Consider the following 19,836-nt stretch of genomic DNA (forward strand, 5'->3'; position numbering starts at 1 on the left):
AGTTTATGTATAAATCTCTTAGTAGCAAGAAGAGAATACAAATCTTAATCCTAACAATGCTACAGGAATTTCAAACTTCCCCATGTTATCTGGAATAATTATTATAATTTTTTTTTATTTTTTTTTCAGTTTAGTTTAATATTGAAAGGGTTAAAAGAAAAAACGAGATTATGACTTTTGGCACCCTGTCAATAAGAGAGCGATAATTGTTTTTGTAGGGTTAGTCAGACCAGGCGGGGCTCTCTCGGGGCTCGGAATGCGTTCTCTACTTCCACTTTCAGTTCAGTTTCGGGGAAAAGTCATTTAAAATGTTTCAGATGGGAAAATCGTGATGTTGTAACATCTCTGAGCAATACAGATGTAGCCTAAGAAAATGTGACCATCTTGGAGCACAGAAGACGTAAAGACAGATCTACGAGGTGTGAGGCGCGGGGACACCTCTCCCAACCCTACAAGAAGAAAAGCAGATGACTGTAAAGCCAATGGCATAGTCTGCATTCCAACTGATGATCCAGAGAGACTCCCCTGAATTGCTGTAAGTACCACCCAGACCGGTCATAGGAGGGGGATGAGCCATATTGATTTTTCAATAGTCAATATTTTTTTATATCTTTTTTTTAATATGATTTTCAATAATTTCCATATATATTTATATTTATATTTATTCCAATTTATTTATATTTATATTATATTATATTTCATCAATTATATTTATTACATTAATTTATTGAAATAATTGATATTATAATTAATATCAATTAGATTTATATTTATTCCAATTTATTTATATTTATATTTATATTATATTATATTTCATCAATTAGATTTATTAAATTAATTTATTTATTTAAATAATTGACATTATAATTAATATCAATTAGATTTATATTTATTCCAATTTATTTATAACAGTTACAATTATTTTCATAAAGTCAATTTTAATTATTTATTTATTTATTGAATTTATATTTATGTGTTTGTGTATATACTGTATATAATATAATACAGGTATTTGCTTCCACTTCCGGAGATAGATCACTGCAGATTCCGCGGCGATCTAGGCCATGTCCAGCCCCTCCTCCGCCCCCCCCCCCCACTGTCTTCTGGGAGACACACAGGTCCCAGAAGACAGCAGGGACCAGCGGGATCGTGCAGCGCGACTCGTGCATGCGCAGTAGGGAACCAGGCTGTGAACTTCCTGATTCCTTTACTGAAGATGCCTGGCGCCTCCACCCGGGACGGGTCGGCTTTCGTGTGAGGACATTGCGGGCGCCCAGGACAGGTAAGTGTCTTAATATTAAAAGTCAGCAGCTGCAGTCTGTGTAAAAAAAAAAACCTCTCCCCGTGCTTCCTACTGAGCCTGTCACCGATCGTCTCTTCCCTTTTATAGGGAAGGACGATCAGTGACGTCACATGCCAGGCCACGCCCCCCTACAATAAAAAAAAAACACATAACGTCATACATAACCCCTACACTGCCCCCTAGTGGTTAACTCCTTCACTGCCAGTGTAATTTACATAGGAATCAGTGCATTTAACCGCTTCCCGCCTGCGCTATAGCCAAAAGACGGCTACAGCGCGGACGCTAACTGCTGGGAGGACATCCCCCGGACAAAGCCAGTCACAGATCGCTGTAAACAGCCAATCACAGCGGCCGTTTACAGCGCGACCGGCGTGCCCAATGAGAGATTGTATATGTAATTGTAATCAATGTAAACATATGAGATCATCTCTCATTGCCGGCTCTCCCTCCTCACACAGACAGCGTGTTCGGAGGGAGAGATGAACCGCTGCAGAGATGAAGCGGTTAGTGTAAAAAAAAATAATAATAAAATGAAAAGTGCCCATCTGTCCCCACTGCCACCTGTCAGTGCCATCTGCCCCCACTGCCACCTGTCATCAGTGCCATCTGTCATCAGTGCCATCTGTCCCCAGTGCCACGTATAAGTGCCATCTGTCATCAGTGCCACCTGACATCAGTGCCACATCAGTGCCATGTGTCATCAGTGCCACATCGTCCCAACTATCATCAGTGCCATGTGTCATCAGTGCCACATAGTGACATCTGTCATCAGTGCCATATCAGTGCCTCGTGTCATCAGTGCCACATATTAGTGCCATCTGCCATCATTGCCATGTATCAGTACCATCTGTCATCAGTGCCACCTGTCAGTGTCACGTGCCATCTGTTATCAGTGTCACGTGTCATCAATGCCAGGTATCAGTGCCATCTGTCATCAGTGTCACGTGTCATCAGTGCCATGTATTAGTGCCATGTGTCATCAGTGCCACGTGTCATCAGTGCCATGTATAAGTGCCATCTGTCATCAGTGCCACATATTAGTGCCATCTGTCAGTGTCACGTGTCATCAGTGCCACGTATTCGTAGGCACCTGTCATCAGTGCCACGTATTAGTGCCACGTTGGTGTCACGTGTCATTGTCCTGGTGCTCTAGGGCCTTCAAAAGTGTAATAGGTAGTCAAGAAGTTAGATGTGTAATTTATGCTCCTAGAACACGTGATGGCGCTCCCTGCATGTTGGGCCTCTCTATGTGGCCAGGCTGTGGAAAAGTCCCACACATGTGGTATCATAATACTCAGGAGGAGTAGCAGAATTTTTTGGGGGTGTCATTTGTGGTATACACATGTCACATGAGAGAAATAACCTATTACAATGACAATTTTGTGGAAAAAATTAAAATAAAATATCTTCATTTTGCAAAGAATTGCGGTAGAAAATGACAACATAAAAAAGCTCACCCTTCCTCTTACTAAATACCTTTTAATGTCTACTTTCAAAAAAGGGGTCATTTGGGGGGTATTTGTACTTTCCTGACTTGTTCGGGTCACAAGAAGCGAGATAGGCCACCGTATCAGATGTGATCAATTTTGTGTGATTCGCACCACAGCTTGTAGACTCTCTAACTTTCACAATGACCAAATAATATCCACTAATTTGGGTTATTTTTACCAAAGATATGTAGCAGTATAAATTGTGGCCAAAATTTATTAAGAAAAATTAATAATTTGCAAAATTTTATCACAGAAACAAGAAAAATTAGTTTTTTTCAAAATTTTCGGTCTTTTTTCATTTATAGCGCAAAAAATAAAAAACCCCAGAGGTGATCAAATACCACCAAATGAAAGCTTTATTTGTGGGGAAAAAAAGGACAAAAAATTAAGTTGGGTACAGTGTTGCATGACTGAGTAATTGTCATTCAAAGTGTGAGAGCACCGAAAGCTGAAAATTGGTCTGGGCAGGAGGGGTGTTTAAGTGCCCAGTAGGCAAGTGGTTAAATAGCAGTGATTGCTGTATAAATGACAATGGTCCCAAAAATGTGTCAAAATCGTCCGATGTGTCCGCCATAATGTCGCAGTCACAATAAAAATCGCTGATCGCCGCCATTACTAGTAAAAAAATATATTAATGAAAATGCTATAAAACTATCCCCTATTTTGTAAAAGCTATAACTTTTGCGCAAACCAATCAATAATCGCCAATTTTTTTTACCAAAAATATGTAGGAGAATATGTATCGGCCTAAACTGAGGAAAAAAAATGTTTTTTTTTATATATTTTTTAGGAATATTTATCATAGCAAAAAGTAAAAAATATTGCATTTTTTTCAAAATTGTCGATCTATTTTCGTTTATAGCGCAAAAAATGAAAACCGCAGAGGTGATCAAATACCACCAAAAGAAAGCTCTATTTGTGGGGGAAAAAAAAGGACGCCAATTTTGTTCGGGAGCCACGTCGCACAACCGCGCAATTGTCAGTTAAAGTGACGCAGTGCCAAATCGCAAAAAGTGGTCTGGTCCTTTGGCTGCACTGGGCGTCATTTGACTTCCAGCAGGATTAATCAGCGATCGTTGTTGCGGTGTGACAGTCTGATACATCGCAACTTCAACCTAGGTAAAGAGCCTTTGACGGAGGCTCCTTACCACGTGATCAGCTGTGTCCAATCATAGCTGATCACAGTGTAAACAGGAAAAGTCGTTTGCTCTACTTGTGTCTGACAGACCCGAGTCTAGAAGAGCCGACTGGCTGCTCTCTTGATGGGGGGGATCTGTGCTGATTGATTATCAGTGCAGCCCCCCTCAAGGATGCCCACCAATGATGTCCACCCATGACCACCAGGTATGCCCACCCATGACTACCAGGAATGCCAATTAATGCCTATAGATGATGCCAATCAGTGCCCATTGTAGATCCTAATCAGTGTCCATCAGTAATGCCTGCCATAAATGCCTGCCATCAGTGATGCCTATAAGTGCCATTTATCAGTGTCCATCAGTGCCACCTATCAGTGCCACCTATAAGTACTCATCAGTGTGGCCTTTCTGTGCCCATCAGTGCCTCTTAGATGATACTGAAGGACACTAATATTGATGGCGATCAGTGGCGCATATTAGTGCCCATCATCAGTGCCACTTCATTGGTGCCCCCTCATCAGTGCCGCCTTATCAGTGCCCCTCAGTGAAGGAGAAAACATAACATTTTATAACAGAAACAAAGAAAAAAAATGTTCAAAACAATTTCGGTCTTTTTTTATTTGTTTAGCAAAAAATATAAACCCCAGAGGTGATCAAATACCACCAAAAGAAACCTATATTTGTGGGAACAAAATTCTAAAAATTGTCATTTAAAAAGGAACAGTGCTGAAAATTGGCCTGGGAGTTCTGCAATCTTGCCATCCAAATCCTCTGGTCTGGTTCCCCCCCCCCCTCCTCCCCTCCCATTCTGCTCCAGACTGACCCACCCACTGTCTCCTCGCCCCCCCCCCCTCCCCCCTCTTCCAGCGGTAGCATTGCTCCTGCACAAAAGCATGCTGACCAATGAAGGGGAGACATTATCACTGGTTGTTCCGGTTCTTCAATAACCACCTGCCGTGCAACCAATGAATAGCCAGTTGTTAAGGAGTCAGCACCAGACAGCGTCCTTAGCAACCATCTATTCCCGTTGATGCAATGCAATGCATTTCAAATGCCCTAGCGTATTTTTTAAAACGTATACGGCATTTTAGAAGAGCTGCACTGTGCATGCGGCTGCACTGCAATATGAAAGCAGCTTAATTTTACAATTTTCTTAAAGTGGATCTTTCAGTACCTAAAAGCCTTCATCATCATGTAACATTGTAACTCATTTTATGACTCTACTGCCTCAGAGCCCATTATCTTCTTTGCCTTTTTTTAAGTCCGGATCAAGGGGAACCCTGTGAAAGGTGTACATTTGTCATCACAGGGAAGATGTGAAAAGGTAATCATCAGGGCCCTGATTACAATGCAGTGCCCATCAGTGACAGCAAGTCTGTGCCCATCAGTGATGCCAGTCTGTGCCCATTAATGACACCAGTCTGTGCCCATCAGTGACACCAGTCTGTGCCCATTAGTGACACCAGTCTGTGCCCATCAGTGATGCCAGTCTGTGCCCATTAGTGACACCAGTCTGTGCCCATCAGTGACGCCAGTCTGTGCCCATTAGTGACAGCAGTCTGTGCCCATCAGTGATGCCAGTCTGTGCCCATTAGTGACACCAGTCTGTGCCCATTAGTGACACCAGTCTGTGCCCATCAGTGACGCCAGTCTGTGCCCATTAGTGACACCAGTCTGTGCCCATCAAAGACACCAGTCTGTGCCCATCAGTGAGGCCAATCTGTGTTCTCTTTCAGTGCCACCTCATCAGTGCCCTGATTGCAATGCAGTGCCCATCAGTGATGCCAGTCTGTGCCCATCAGTGTTATGCCAATCAGTGCTACCTTTCAGCGCTGCCTCATCAGTGCTGCACATCATTACCGCACCACTCCGCTATCATTTAAAGGTGGACGGGTTGTAAAGGTTCATGTTTTTCCATCCTATGCATTAAGGTGAAACCCCCCCCCCCCCCTCATTTTACTTACCTGAGCCCGGATTTCTTTCGGCGCGTCCCCGACGTCCCTCTCTTGACGAGTTCCTGACTCTTAATTGGATAGATTGATAGCAGCCCAGCCATTGGCTCCCATTGCTGTCAATTAAATCCAATGACGTGGGCGCCAGGGGGTCAAGTCCTGCATTCGGTGTCTATGGACGCAAATGCTGGACTCGGAAGCGCGCCCGCAAGGTAACCCCCTTGGGAGAGAGCTTCTTCAAGGGGGTTATCTAATGCGGGGAGGAGCCGCAAGAGCTTCCGAGGGACCCTAGAAATTGATTTTTCAAGCCACTCTGTGCAAAATGAGCTGCACAGCAGAGGTAAGTATGACATGTTTGTTATTTAAAAAAAAAACAAAAAAAAACGATCCTTTAGTATCACTTTAAGCGGGGTGACTGGTCTCATCTCCATCCCCTCCTGTAGCTCTCTGCAGGCAGCCTGTAGTGGGTGAAGCCTTCTGGGTCCCTCCCACAGTTCTGCTCCTTGCACAATTTATAAGAAGCACAGGGATGATGTCACTGCTAAATATAAAAAACTCAGCGGTGATTAAATACCACCAAAAGAAAGTTCTATTTGTGTGAAAAAAATGATTAAAAATGTATTTGGGTACAGTGTCACATGACCGCACAATTATCATTCAAAATCTGACAGCGCTGAAAAATGGCCTGGGCAGGAAGGGGGTGAAAGTGCTCGGTTTCGAAGTAGTTAAAGTATTCTAAAGCCTAACCATGTGTTACCTTATGCATTCCTTGAATTAAGGTAAAAAAAACATTTAGGCATCGGCAGCATCCCCCCTCAGGGCACCGGGCTCCATTTTTTTTTTTTGAAGCACCTGATTAGAGCCAGAGGCTCCAATAGGCTTCAAAACAGGATGGGCTTGGGGCGCAGATATTACGCTCCAATCCCACCCAGGTGTGTTACAAAAGCAAATTAATATTCGCTGTTGAAACACTGATCCCCAATCCGGCCAATCAGAAGCGGGTGTGAGACTCGTTTTCCGATTGTCCGTAAAGAGTAGACTTCCGTTTGTCCATCTAGGAAGAGGGAGGAAACGGAAGCCGCCACTGCCGTGAGGACCCATGGAGAGCAGGAGAACGGGAGGCCTTGGGGGATACCTTGTTATTCAGAAACTGATCTGAGTTTAATTAGTGGCTCAGATGAGTGAGTGGGAAGTACTGTAGGCACTCAAGAGACTTACAGAAGACTGGAGAACGATGTAGTTGCCCTATTAAAAGAGAAGTATGTTTTTTTTTCTTGCAGATTCATACTTGCCTAGGTGGATGCAACATCAGACTGATGCTGTATCTGTCCCCCCACCACTTCTTCGATGAGAACCGAGCCACCGAACACTGCCTCACCTCTCCGAGCAGAGAGCTGTTGACTGTCAACCGACAGCTCTCCTGCTCTGCTCCTCCATGCTCACTAGAGCGCTGAGCTGTGGAGAGGAGGGGCCGTCTCAGCCTCTCGGTGGCTTGCTGAGAGGCTGAGCCTGCCATCAGTCCAGGCAGCTGGCAGATCCAGACTTCCAAAGTCGGTATGACGTGCTAAATGGACTTAAATTGGTGATGTCAACGGAGAGCGGACTTGCAATCCTGTGACCCATAGGAGAAGCCCAGTCAAATGAGCTCAGGCTGGACTTCTCCTTTAAATATTGGTTTAGATTAGCTTACTTGTGTCTATCATCAAGGTATTTTTGTTGGATATAGTGCTGGTAGCGCTGGTCTATGTATATGAAGGGTCATTGGTAGACATGTGCAAAAGGAAAAAAATTGTTTAGTTTAGTTTTATTTTAATTTGTTAATTCATTAATTCATTAATTTCGTTTAGTTATATTCGTTAATTTCCTTAAATTCGTTTTCGGATTTCGTTTAGTTAACTACCGAAATCGAAAAATCGGCCACATTCGAAAATATTTTTACTGGATTAGAAATGATTTCAACATGATTCGACATTATTTCAACCGCATTCGAAAATATTTTGTGACCCTAATTTAGGGCCATGTATCTCGGGGTCACTTGGTGCTAGAAACTCCAAATTTGAATATGTTGTAATTCTAGTACTATTGTGTTTGCATACCAAATTCGGGGTTTCTATCTATAAGTGACCCCGAGATATGTGGCCCCAAATTCGGGTCGCAAAATGTCATTCTCTGCTCTAATAACTAATAACATTTTGCGATCCGATTTTGGGGCCACATATCTCGGGGTCACTTATAGCTAGAAACCCCAAATTTGGTATTCAAACACAATAGTACTAGTACTACAACATATCCAAATTTGGAGTTTCTAGTACCAAGTAACCCCGAGATACATGGCCCTAAAGTTGGGTCACAAAATATTTTTGAATGCGGTTGAAATAATGTCGAATCATGTTGAAATCATTTCGAATGCGGTTGAAATAATTTCGAATCATGTTGAAATCATTTAGCTGATTGGACTATAAGATTTACTTTGAGCTGACTTTTTGTTTCATTAGATCTTTAAAGAATTACCAAATCATGTCGAATTCATTCGAATTCATTCGTTATATTTCTTTCTTATTCGTTGTAATTCGTTATTTTTTTATTCGGACATTCGGATGCATCCGAATGTCCGAAAGATGCAAAATTCGGCCGAATTTCTATTCGTTACAAAACGAATTGCACAAGCCTAGTCATTGGTCATGTTTCTCCATACTGCCAATATAAGATAGATTGCTGTTCTAGTTTACCACAAAACCCCTACCAAGGATGACCCAAAACGACATTGGCCATTTGTCACTAAAGTTAGAATATTCTTTTGCCTATCTAGGTTATCATGGCTCCCTTACCAAGGATGAACCACCCCATCTGTCTGATTGAGACTTATGTTGATGACAAGTTGCATGTAAATGAGGATGCCCAAATGATCCTGGCGAAGATCTCCCAGCCACTGGTTGTGGTGTCCATTGTGGGGCCTTGCCGGACTGGAAAATCCTACCTAATGAACAAGTTATCAGGACACAGAGGAGGTAAAATGGATAAATATTACTCTACATATCTTTGTGTATCTCATTAGCTTAAAAATGCTTTGTTGAACTAACACTATATAGAGAATAAATGCGTACAACTGTATGTTTTGACATCCTTTTCAAATTCAATAATTTAATGGAAGAATGGAAGCTCAAATGGTGGTACCTCCAAGGGGTACCTTTGAGCAGCAAGGGAAAGGGGACTATTCCGGTACCAATATATAGTAAATCAACTTTGAAAAAGTATTAAAATACATATAATTATTTATTAAAGATATTAATGACAATGACATCACATTAGGAAGAAAACAGTTACAAAGAAATCACATACTGAAAGACATTACATGATCATTACACTGAATTTAGAAATGACAGTAATGTATATTGCCCCTCCACAAAGTCAGGGGTCGTTGGATAGAGGGTTTGGACATTTTCCTCGACTAGTTTTGCGACAGAAACGTCGCTTTCTCAAGAGGCGTCACCCGTATAATCCACATAGAGAGGTAATTCCAAAAAGCAGAGAAGGCAATTTCTGAGGTGCCCTAACCAAAAGGGGGCACCCCCCTGGGGGGCGGACAAGGGGGGGTTAGATAGAAGCGGCAACGGCAAGAGTCGGCCCGCAAAGTTCAAAGGACAACTCTCAGCCAGGACAGAATAAATCCTCAAAGATCATATATGTGCAAGGTATCAAAACCAGGGGTTCAGAGTATCCAAACTGGATCTGTCATGGATGTGTGGAGGCATCTGCCCAGCTGATGGATTTGTTACGCTATTGGCCATTAATGGCAGAAATAGTAGCGGTAACAAGTGAATATATATATTGTGGCAGCACGCAGGTAAAATCACCTGGTTGTATCCAGGATGGGAAATATGTGTGTCCTAGATTCAGGCTTTATGCAGACTTTTACAATTAGAGGGGAAGAGTTAATGAGCCCAGCTGAAGTAAGTGGGCTCATTAAGACCTCTACAAAAAACCCCAGCATGCATAGGGAGATGCTCCATCCTGGAACCAGTTTTGTGTTGTATAGACTGGGGAGTGTGTCACCTGTACTGTGCGGTGAGTTAACGCCTGTGTGGCAAAACCTTTACAACAAAGGCAGGGACTGGTACAGCACAAGGCTGCACCCAGTTGTTAGACAGGGAGTCTACGTGTGTAGTTAGAGGTCAAGCTGACCAGGATTTATTTTCTTGTTTTATTTTGTTTGGCTGTTATATGTATCACTGCATGTAGCATAAATAAACCGGATCTTTTGTTTTTTTAACCTACACCGCTGTCTGCTGTGCCTGACTTTGTGTTGTGAACCCATCCAGGGGGTCACACACACCCGCTGCCGAGCTAACCCCTCACAGTTGGTGGAGAATGCGGGCACTTTTTTTTTTGTTAAGGCCAGCATGGAGGAGATACTGAGACAGCTGGCTCTAGCAAATGCAAACCAGCAACAAGCAAATGCAAATCAGCAGCAAACAAATGCAGGTTTACAAAAGAGCCTTGTAGCCCAGCAGCAGATAAATGCAACTTTGCAGCAGAGTTTGGAAAATCAGCAGAAGGCTCACCAGCAGAGTTTGGAAGCTCAGCAACAAGCCCAGCAGCGATCTGAAGCCCGCTTCATAGACCTGTTGCAGAAGCAAGAGCAGAATTTTCAACAGAAAATAGAGACATTAATACAGCAACGTCCGCAGACCAATGAAGCAAGTGGGTACAATAATACCGCATCCTTTGGTGTGAGCCGTTTACTGACAAAAATGACTGGAGAGGATGATACGGAGGTGTTTTTGACCACATTTGAAAGGACTGCTGAAAGGGAAAAGTGGCCTAAGGAGCAATGGGCTGGACTGGTGGCCCCTCTGTTAACTGGGGAATCGCAGAAAGCTTATTATGACCTAGAGCCTGACCAAGCAAAAGACTATGTGGTGCTAAAAGCAGAAATATTGGCACGGCTGGGTGTCACCCTGGCAGTCCGGGCTCAGCGTGTGCATAACTGGACTTTTCAGGTTGGAAAACCTCCCAGGTCTCAAATGTATGATCTCATTCACCTGAGCAGGAAGTGGCTGCAGCCAGAGATTTTGACCGCACCAAACATTGTGGAACGTGTGGTTATGGATCGTTTCCTGAGAGCTCTTCCTACTGCCATCCAAAAATGGGTAAGCCATGGAGACCCAGAAAATGCAGATAAACTTGTGGATCTGGTTGAGAGGTACTTGGCTACAGAGAACTTGACCACCTCTTCCAGGGACTCACGGACTTTCCCCCCTAAGACCAGATCATCCCCAGTGGCGGGTAAGATGACTCCAAGGGGTGAGGGTGGAGAGAGTGAGAGGGTGGGAGTTCTACCTAAGGTCTGGCGGGAGCAGCCCAGGAAGCCCAGGCTGCAAGAGGCAGCGAAAAAGATTATTTGCTACCGCTGCCGGCAAGAGGGACATATTGCAGCCAATTGCCCAGTTGTGGATGAGCCTATGCAATGTGACTTTATAAGGGAGAGACGTCAGTCGCTGTTTGCGACAGTTGCATGCACTGCCATTCGGGGACCTGAGAGATATTTATGTAAAATGTGTATTAATGGTAGACATGTTGATGTGTTGCTAGATTCAGGTAGCCTGGTAACATTGATAAAAGCTGAATTAGTTACTACAGAGGTCTCTGGGAAGAACAGGGTGGCTGTTATTTGTGTGCATGGGGACACCCGAGAGTATCCTGTAACTTCAGTGTTTTTTGAGACCCCCAAAGGTAACCTCTCTCATCAGGTGGGGTTAGTGTCTCACTTACCACATGATGCTATTGTGGGAAGGGATTTTCCAAAATTCTGGGAACTCTGGGATTGTCCTGAGCCCCCCACTGGTGCCCCTATAAACCAGGAAGATGACCAGAATTCCTCTGGGGGTGGTGAGGACTCTCCTGAATTTCCCTTGTCGGTATTGGCGGGGGAAACTCGAGAAACTGGGGAGGAGCCAACATCCTCAGTTGAAAACATGCCGTCTGTGGAGTTTTCGGATCTTGAGGTTCACAGGGAAAATTTTGCCACAGAACAGTTAAAAGACCCCACCCTAATAAAGGCACGGGAAAATGTGGTGAAAATAGATGGCGAGTTAGTGAACCCAGATAAGACTTGCACTTATCCGTACTTCACTATGGAAAGGGACCTGCTGTATCGAGTGGCTCAAAGGGCAGAAGAAACCATTGAGCAACTTGTGGTGCCCAAACCTTACAGGAAGTTGGTGTTAGAATTGGCCCATGGGCACATTCTGGGAGGTCATCTGGGGACCGAAAAAACCAGAGAGAGGGTATTGCAGAGATTCTATTGGCCTGGGGTCATGAAGGAAACAGAAAATTATTGTTCCTCCTGCCCTGTGTGTCAGAAGTCGGCACCTATGCCACATTTCCGTAACCCGCTGGTACCTCTTCCTATCATTGAGGTCCCCTTTGAAAGGATCGCAATGGATTTGGTAGGTCCGATAATGAAGTCCGCTAGGGGGCATCAGTACATTTTGGTTATATTGGACTATGCCACCCGATATCCGGAAGCAATTCCTCTTCGAAATACCTCGGCCAAAACCATAGCCAAAGAGCTATCTCTTGTTTTTAGCCGCGTGGGTATTTGTAAGGAACTGCTTACGGACCAAGGTACACCCTTTATGTCCCGGGTTATGAAAGAATTATGCAAGTTGTACAAAGTGAAGCAATTGCGTACATCTGTGTATCACCCCCAAACAGATGGGTTGGTTGAAAGATTCAACAAAACCCTTAAACAAATGTTAAAGAAGGTGGTGGATAGAGATGGAAAGAATTGGGATTGTCTAATACCCTATCTGATGTTTGCCATTAGGGAGGTACCCCAATCCTCTACGGGTTTCTCACCCTTCGAGTTGCTCTATGGGAGACACCCAAGAGGGCTGCTGGATATCGCCAAGGAAACTTGGGAAAATGAGAGTTCTCCTCACAGGAGTGTGATTGAGCATGTCGCCCTGATGCAAGATAGAAATGCACAGGTAATGCCAATTGTAAAGAAACATTTAACCCAAGCGCAGTTAGCACAGCAGAGAGTGTACAACCGTGGGGCCAAGACACGTACTTTTTCCCCGGGGGATAGGGTCTTGGTGCTAGTCCCTACGGTTGAAAGCAAATTTCTGGCCAAATGGCAAGGTCCATATGAAGTAATTGAAAAAATTTGTGAGGTGAACTACAGGGTTAGACAGCCAGGAAGGCGAAAGCCAGAGCAGATCTATCACGTCAATCTGCTGAAAGCCTGGAGGGATAGGGAATCCCTAGTCGCAGAGACTTTGTCACAAGTACAGCCTGATTGCTTAGTTCCTGAGGTTGGAATAGCAGACACCTTATCGAAAGCCCAACAACAGGAGGTTAAAGAGTTTGTACTTCGTAACAAAGAGATTTTCTCTGAGCTGCCGGGACAAACATCTGGCGTAGAGCATGACATTATCACCCCGCCAGGAGAAAGGGTAAAACTAAAACCTTATAGAATACCAGAGGCCCGACGGGAGGCAATACGTGGGGAGGTTCAAAGGATGCTGGAATTGGGTGTGATAGAGGAGTCCCAGAGTGACTGGTCCAGTCCTATCGTACTAGTGCCCAAACCTGATGGGAGCTGGCGGTTTTGTAACGATTTTCGACAATTAAATAAAGTTACAAAATTTGACACCTACCCCATGCCGCGTATAGATGAGTTGATTGATCGGCTGGGAACAGCCCGATATATGACAACTCTTGATCTCACCAAAGGGTATTGGCAAATTCCCCTGGCCGAGTCGGCCAAGGAGAAAACTGCGTTTGTAACCCCAGATGGGGCATTCCAATATAAAAGAATGCCGTTTGGGTTACAGAATGCACCGGCAACATTCCAGCGGAAAATGGATAAGATTCTGAGGCCCCATCAGAAATATGCTGCAGCTTACCTGGATGATGTGATTATCCATAGCACAGACTGGGTCTCACATTTGCCAAAAGTACAAGCAGTCCTAGACTCTATCCGGGAAGCTGGGTTTACGGCCAATCCAAAGAAGTGTACCATTGGACAGGAGGAGACCAAATATCTTGGGTACACTATTGGGAGGGGGGTGATAAAACCCCAAGTCAATAAAGTCGAGGCCTTACAGAGTTGGCCACGTCCCAACAGCAAGAAACAGGTACGAGCCTTTCTGGGAATCGCTGGCTATTATCGACGATTCATTCCCCATTTTGCTTCTCAGGCTGTGCCTCTCACCAACCTGACGAAAGGGAAAGAGTCGGTCATGGTTAAATGGTCCCCAGAGGCTGAAGAAGCATTTCAGTCCTTAAAAACAGCCTTATGTAGCCAGCCAGTGTTGTACTCACCAGACTTCTCTAAGGACTTCGTGGTACAAACTGATGCATCAGACGTTGGGTTAGGAGCAGTGTTATCCCAGGTCTGGAACGGGGAAGAGCACCCAGTCATTTACCTCAGCAGGAAGTTGAAGTCCCATGAGGTAAATTACTCCACGATTGAGAAGGAATGTTTAGCAGTGAAGTGGGCTCTAGATTCCCTTCGGTACTATCTGCTAGGTAGGCACTTTGACCTGGTGACTGATCACGCTCCTTTAAAGTGGATGGCTCAAAACAAGGAGACCAATAGAAGGGTAAATAGGTGGTTCCTGGCCCTACAGGAATTTAACTTTACAGTTAAGCATCGCCCTGGTGTTAAAATGGGGAATGTGGATGCTTTGTCTCGGATACATGCGTGTCTGGCTGCTTGTGTTACAACCCCAAGGTTGAAACAAGAGGGGGGGGGTATGTGGCAGCACGCAGGTAAAATCACCTGGTTGTATCCAGGATGGGAAATATGTGTGTCCTAGATTCAGGCTTTATGCAGACTTTTACAATTAGAGGGGAAGAGTTAATGAGCCCAGCTGAAGTAAGTGGGCTCATTAAGACCTCTACAAAAAACCCCAGCATGCATAGGGAGATGCTCCATCCTGGAACCAGTTTTGTGTTGTATAGACTGGGGAGTGTGTCACCTGTACTGTGCGGTGAGTTAACGCCTGTGTGGCAAAACCTTTACAACAAAGGCAGGGACTGGTACAGCACAAGGCTGCACCCAGTTGTTAGACAGGGAGTCTACGTGTGTAGTTAGAGGTCAAGCTGACCAGGATTTATTTTCTTGTTTTATTTTGTTTGGCTGTTATATGTATCACTGCATGTAGCATAAATAAACTGGATCTTTTGTTTTTTTAACCTACACCGCTGTCTGCTGTGCCTGACTTTGTGTTGTGAACCCATCCAGGGGGTCACACACACCCGCTGCCCAGCTAACCCCTCACAATATATATATATATATATATATATATATATATATATATATATATATATATATATATATACACACACACAAGTGAAACCGTGTAAGGTGCAATCGTGCAATCAAATATACAAAAGTAATATAAATGGAAATGTGAAAAACTCCATTGAATGAGGAAATCTGTTGGAAGGGGCCTTATGTGTCAACCACCAAATGATGATCAATCGAGGATGGAATGAGCTGGGAATGTCTGGCGTGGGAAGCATCAAAGATGGCGCATCTTCAACAAAAGAGAAAAGTATATGTACTCTTACTGGAACAGGTGGACTCGAATGTCAGTGACAACGAGTCATAAAGACAGGGGTGCGGAACACAGCGGATAGACGGAACTCCAAGGGATCCAGGACCTCAAAGCATAAATCCAGGGATGTTGTGGGTGACCACCAAATGAACCTCCGATGGAAGGAGCGCCAAGGCTGGATCTTAGAGGTAAAGAGACCAGCTGGACCACAGGACAACTCTCATCCGGATGGTTATGTAAAGAAAAAAAATGCTTCCATATGGTGTAGGTCCAAAAGTGTTTTTTTATTTTTTTTATTTCTAAAAACCAGCATACAGCAGTACAAGTAAAAAAAACTGTGATCACAGGATAAAATTCATGGCAATGTGGAGAGCGATAAGCCTAGCCCTGGGCCAGGGCTTATCACTCTCCACATTGTGAATATTTTAGGCGGCTCTGGGCTCTGTAAAGTCTGTATGTTTGACTGCTTCCTGCTGTTTTTCTGTAGATTTCAAGAACATGGCGGGTGGGTGAGTCAGACTAGAGTCAGACGAGCAGTTTAAATAGGTATGTAGCTCCAGCCAATCCCTGAGGAGGTGTGCCCAGGTGGTGGTTGGGGAGTGCATAAATAGTTTGGAGCCACAGAGAACAGGGTCCTTTTCCCTGAAGGTGAAGTCCCCGACCAGGAGGGCTGCCAGCCTGGCTCTCTTGCTGAGTATCCAACCTGCTCATTGAGATCCCAGCTGAGCTCAACTGGGACTATCTTTCTACAAGACCCTGAAAGACAAAAGATGGTTGTCTTTCAGGATCTTATCTGGGAACTCTTCAGAGGAGTCTGCTTGCTGGAGTCTGAAGGAGACATCCAAGCCCTGGGGACACTGAGTACAGACCAGATAGAGAGGGATCCTCCTGTTACTGCTGCTAACTCCTGCAGTTAAGGGGATAGCGTCCTTGCATTCTAGTTAGCTTTCTGGAATATTCCGCACCTCCCTAATCCCCGTCCACGTTGATCTGCAATAAAACTTCTAAAAAAGCCAACCCCCTAGACTGTTTCTTCAGCCAGAAGAGTGAAAGCTGTTGTTTGCATGGCTGTCCTGCACTAGGAAAAAAGAAAAAATAGCTGCGCTGATACTGTTAATCCCATCAAAAAGAATTGCATTTATTATTAAATAAAATGCTATAAGTGAGCAATAAAATATATTCTCACACCCACAGTGAAATTAATAAATGTGATTATGTAGACTTATTAAATAAATACCAATTCGTGAAAATTAATATTAATTAAAAGTAAATAAGTAAACAATGTCCCAACTGATAAAAAATCTCGAATGACATTTTTTTTGTGTGTTGTTATATAAAAAGTTCAAATAATAGTCCAAGTAATAGGTGAAATAAATCATGCAATCTTCCATCACCAATAGTGCAGACACCGTAAAAAAATGCACGCTTACCAGATGGCAAGCATCAATAGTTTGCAAACAACACCCGACAGGATCCCAATAGCAGATCTCACGTAGCAATTAAGAAGACAGCTGGTCAGGAATACACCCCCCGATGGTAAACCAGGGAGACTCTCAATCATGGAGTAATGGTCACTCAAAAATGAAAAACAGAAGGACTTCCCATAGTGTAAACCTGATAGATAGCTTTAATATGTAATAAAAGAAAACACTTACAAACATATAAAAATATAAATAAAAGCAGCATGGATGCCGGCCGGCAAGCGAGCGCCCGTCCGGTCAAGATCCCAACGTGACTGTGCCAACACGTCCTAGCCACCCTACGCCCGTTTCGTCACACGACGACGTCGTCTGGGGTACAGGAAGATAACCTTGGATACAAAACTAGCGACCCTTGCGGTGTTAGTGCTACGTGCCTGAAACAGCTATCTGTCAGGTCACCTTGAGGCGAGGTGACAGGTGCACACCGTAGGGATCAGGAGTGCACCGCAAGGTTGTGGACCTACGGCTGACTGCTGCAGATGGGGGACAGATCCCACTGGGGTTAGAGCGTAAGATTCCCTGGGGCGCGGAGTCTAAGAGCCAGCAGGTGTTCACCAGAGCCTCCAGTGGTGAGGATGGACTTGGCTGCAACTGGCTCCAGGTCGCGACCCCCAGGTTCCCCCAGCTCGCACCCACAGTAGGCAACAGGAGGATAGGGATGGTGAGGGACAAAGCCAAGGTCGGGGCCACAAGCAGACAAGAATAGTCGGGTACACGCCAAAAGGTCAGGATCACAGGCAAACAAGGATAGTCAAGACACGCCAAAGTCGGTAACGGAAAACAGTAGCAGAGCACACAGCAGGAAACAGGAAGCTAAACACACAAAGGAATACACAATGGTTGATCAGCACTGAGGCCTGCAGTGCACAGGTTAATATAGGGCTCCCTGATAGGGCCTGGGGTGGAGCCATGCTTAGAGGAGAGGTTATAAAAACCACCAGGTGGAAGTGGCTGGCCTCTTAGTCTGAAGACATGAGGGAAGGTAAGCAAACACAGGAAGATCACTGCATAACCATGACACTATCATAGGATTCTGGTTCTTCCGCAGGTGGTTTTTCTGTAGGTCACACGAATAGAGTCAATACAAGGGGCATCTGGATGTGGTGTTTTCCTCACCCCAAAAAGCCTGGTCACACACTGGTACTGCTGGACACCGAAGGATTGGGAAAAATGGAAAATGTAAGCTATAAATATAAGCTATAAGATAAGATAAATTATCGTTTCATTTATTAACTTTTTACTATTGAACCAAACAAATGTTTCTTTCAGGGAGTTAAGAACAATGGTTGTATCATCCTGTCATTGGCCATGCTTATGAGTAGTGCTGTCATCTATAATGGTACTGGGAAGATCAACCAGGATGCCCTGGAGAATCTAAAGTATCCTTTGAGTCACATGACAAGCTTTTCCTACCCTCCTGTGGTGATGTAGGGGTTGGAGGATGGGGCCAGTGAGTACGGCAGAAGACACATGACACTGCCAGAAGTGTCAAATACTGGGGGAACTGATTGATGCTGAGATGTTCAACCTGAGCGAGTGTCTACCCCTATCCCTGTACATTGCACACTGAGATTGGTCCCTACCCTCAAGGAGCCCACAATACAAGGTCCTCATTCATATACTAGGGCCAATTTTGGACAGAAGCCAAATAACCTACCTGCATATCTTTGGAGTGTGGGAGGAAACCCACGCAGGCACAGGGAGAACATGCAAACTCCAGGCAGGTAGTGTCGTGGTTGGGATTTGAATCAGCAACTCTTTTTACTGCTAGGTGAGAGTGCTACCCACTACACCACTGTGCCGCCCATATAAACTTTTCTATTGCAGGGGAGACATGCTTGGAGACCTGCCAGGGTCTCTTTAAGGCATGCATTGATGGATTATTAAACGGACTCTGAATGTTTCAAAATCCAATCATCCGTCAAGCTATAAGCTATCACAATCAAGCTTTAATTGACCACATTTTGATAACTCTGCCTAGGTTGAGGGTTTTCTTGTTGAAATGGGAATCTCCCTTCCTCAATTCTTCCTTTTATTCTTCCTCTTTACTTATATTTATTTTATTATTTCCTTATTTTTTTCCTTTAACAATATATATTCCAAGCTCTATATTGAAAATGCAGAACAACATCTTACACAAAGCCTCTGTTCAGGAGGAGAAAACCCAAAGCAAGGAAAAGACGGGAATACCTTCCAGTATATCTCCATTCTTTGTCTGGGCCATACGGGATTTTACTCTCAAATCAGAGGTTAAAGGATGTAAACCCACCACAGATGAACACTTTGAAAACTGTGAAGAGGATGTCGGTACGTACTGGTCTGTTCGTCAAAAAAAATAAATCTTTGGTGTCTTTAACCACTTGCTTACTGGGCACTTAAACCCCCCTCCTGCCCAGACCAATTTTCAGCTTTCAGCGCTAATGCACTTTGAATGACAATTGCGCGGTCATACAACACTGTACCCAAATGAAATTTTTATCATTTTTTTCCCACAAATAGAGCTTTCTTTTGGTGGTATTTAATTACAGCTGGGAGTTTTATTTTTTGCTAAACAAACAAAAAAAGATGCAAAAAAAAAAAAAATCATGTTTAATAGTTTGTTATAAAATTTTGCAAACAGGTCATTTTTCTCCTTCATTGAAGTGCTCTGATGAGGCGGCACTGATAGGCTGCATTGGTGGGCACTGATAGGCTGCACTGGTGGGCACTGATAGGCATAGTTAAGGCGGCACTAATAGGCACAGATAAGGTGGCACCGATAGGCACAGATAAGGCAGTACTGATGGGCACAGATAAGGCGGCACTGATGGGCAAAGATGGGCACAGATAAGATGGCACGGATGGGTGGCACGGATGGGTGGCACTAAGGGGCACTGATAGGTACCACTGATAGGTGGGA

At 44.2% G+C, this 19,836-nt stretch overlaps 1 protein-coding gene across 1 annotated transcript in view; it reads left to right on the top strand.

Annotated features, from left to right (window-relative positions):
• Positions 1 to 252: 252 nt before the first annotated feature.
• The window catches only part of LOC143923335 (guanylate-binding protein 1-like), a 55,700-nt gene continuing 36,116 nt past the window's right edge, over positions 253 to 19,836 (top strand). Inside the window, exons 1-5 of the mRNA XM_077446949.1 lie at positions 253 to 535; positions 8,694 to 8,892; positions 17,986 to 18,116; positions 18,207 to 18,316; positions 19,042 to 19,244. Coding sequence (XP_077303075.1) covers positions 8,700 to 8,892; positions 17,986 to 18,116; positions 18,207 to 18,316; positions 19,042 to 19,244 — 637 coding nt within the window. The 5' untranslated portion in view covers positions 253 to 535; positions 8,694 to 8,699. The remainder of the gene's footprint in view (positions 536 to 8,693; positions 8,893 to 17,985; positions 18,117 to 18,206; positions 18,317 to 19,041; positions 19,245 to 19,836) is intronic.

Source organism: Lithobates pipiens, unplaced genomic scaffold (assembly GCF_037356315.1).
Source record: "Lithobates pipiens isolate NorthernLeopardFrog02 unplaced genomic scaffold, aLitPip1_a1.2 Scaffold_22, whole genome shotgun sequence".
In the NCBI taxonomy this organism is placed as follows: domain Eukaryota; kingdom Metazoa; phylum Chordata; class Amphibia; order Anura; family Ranidae; genus Lithobates; species Lithobates pipiens.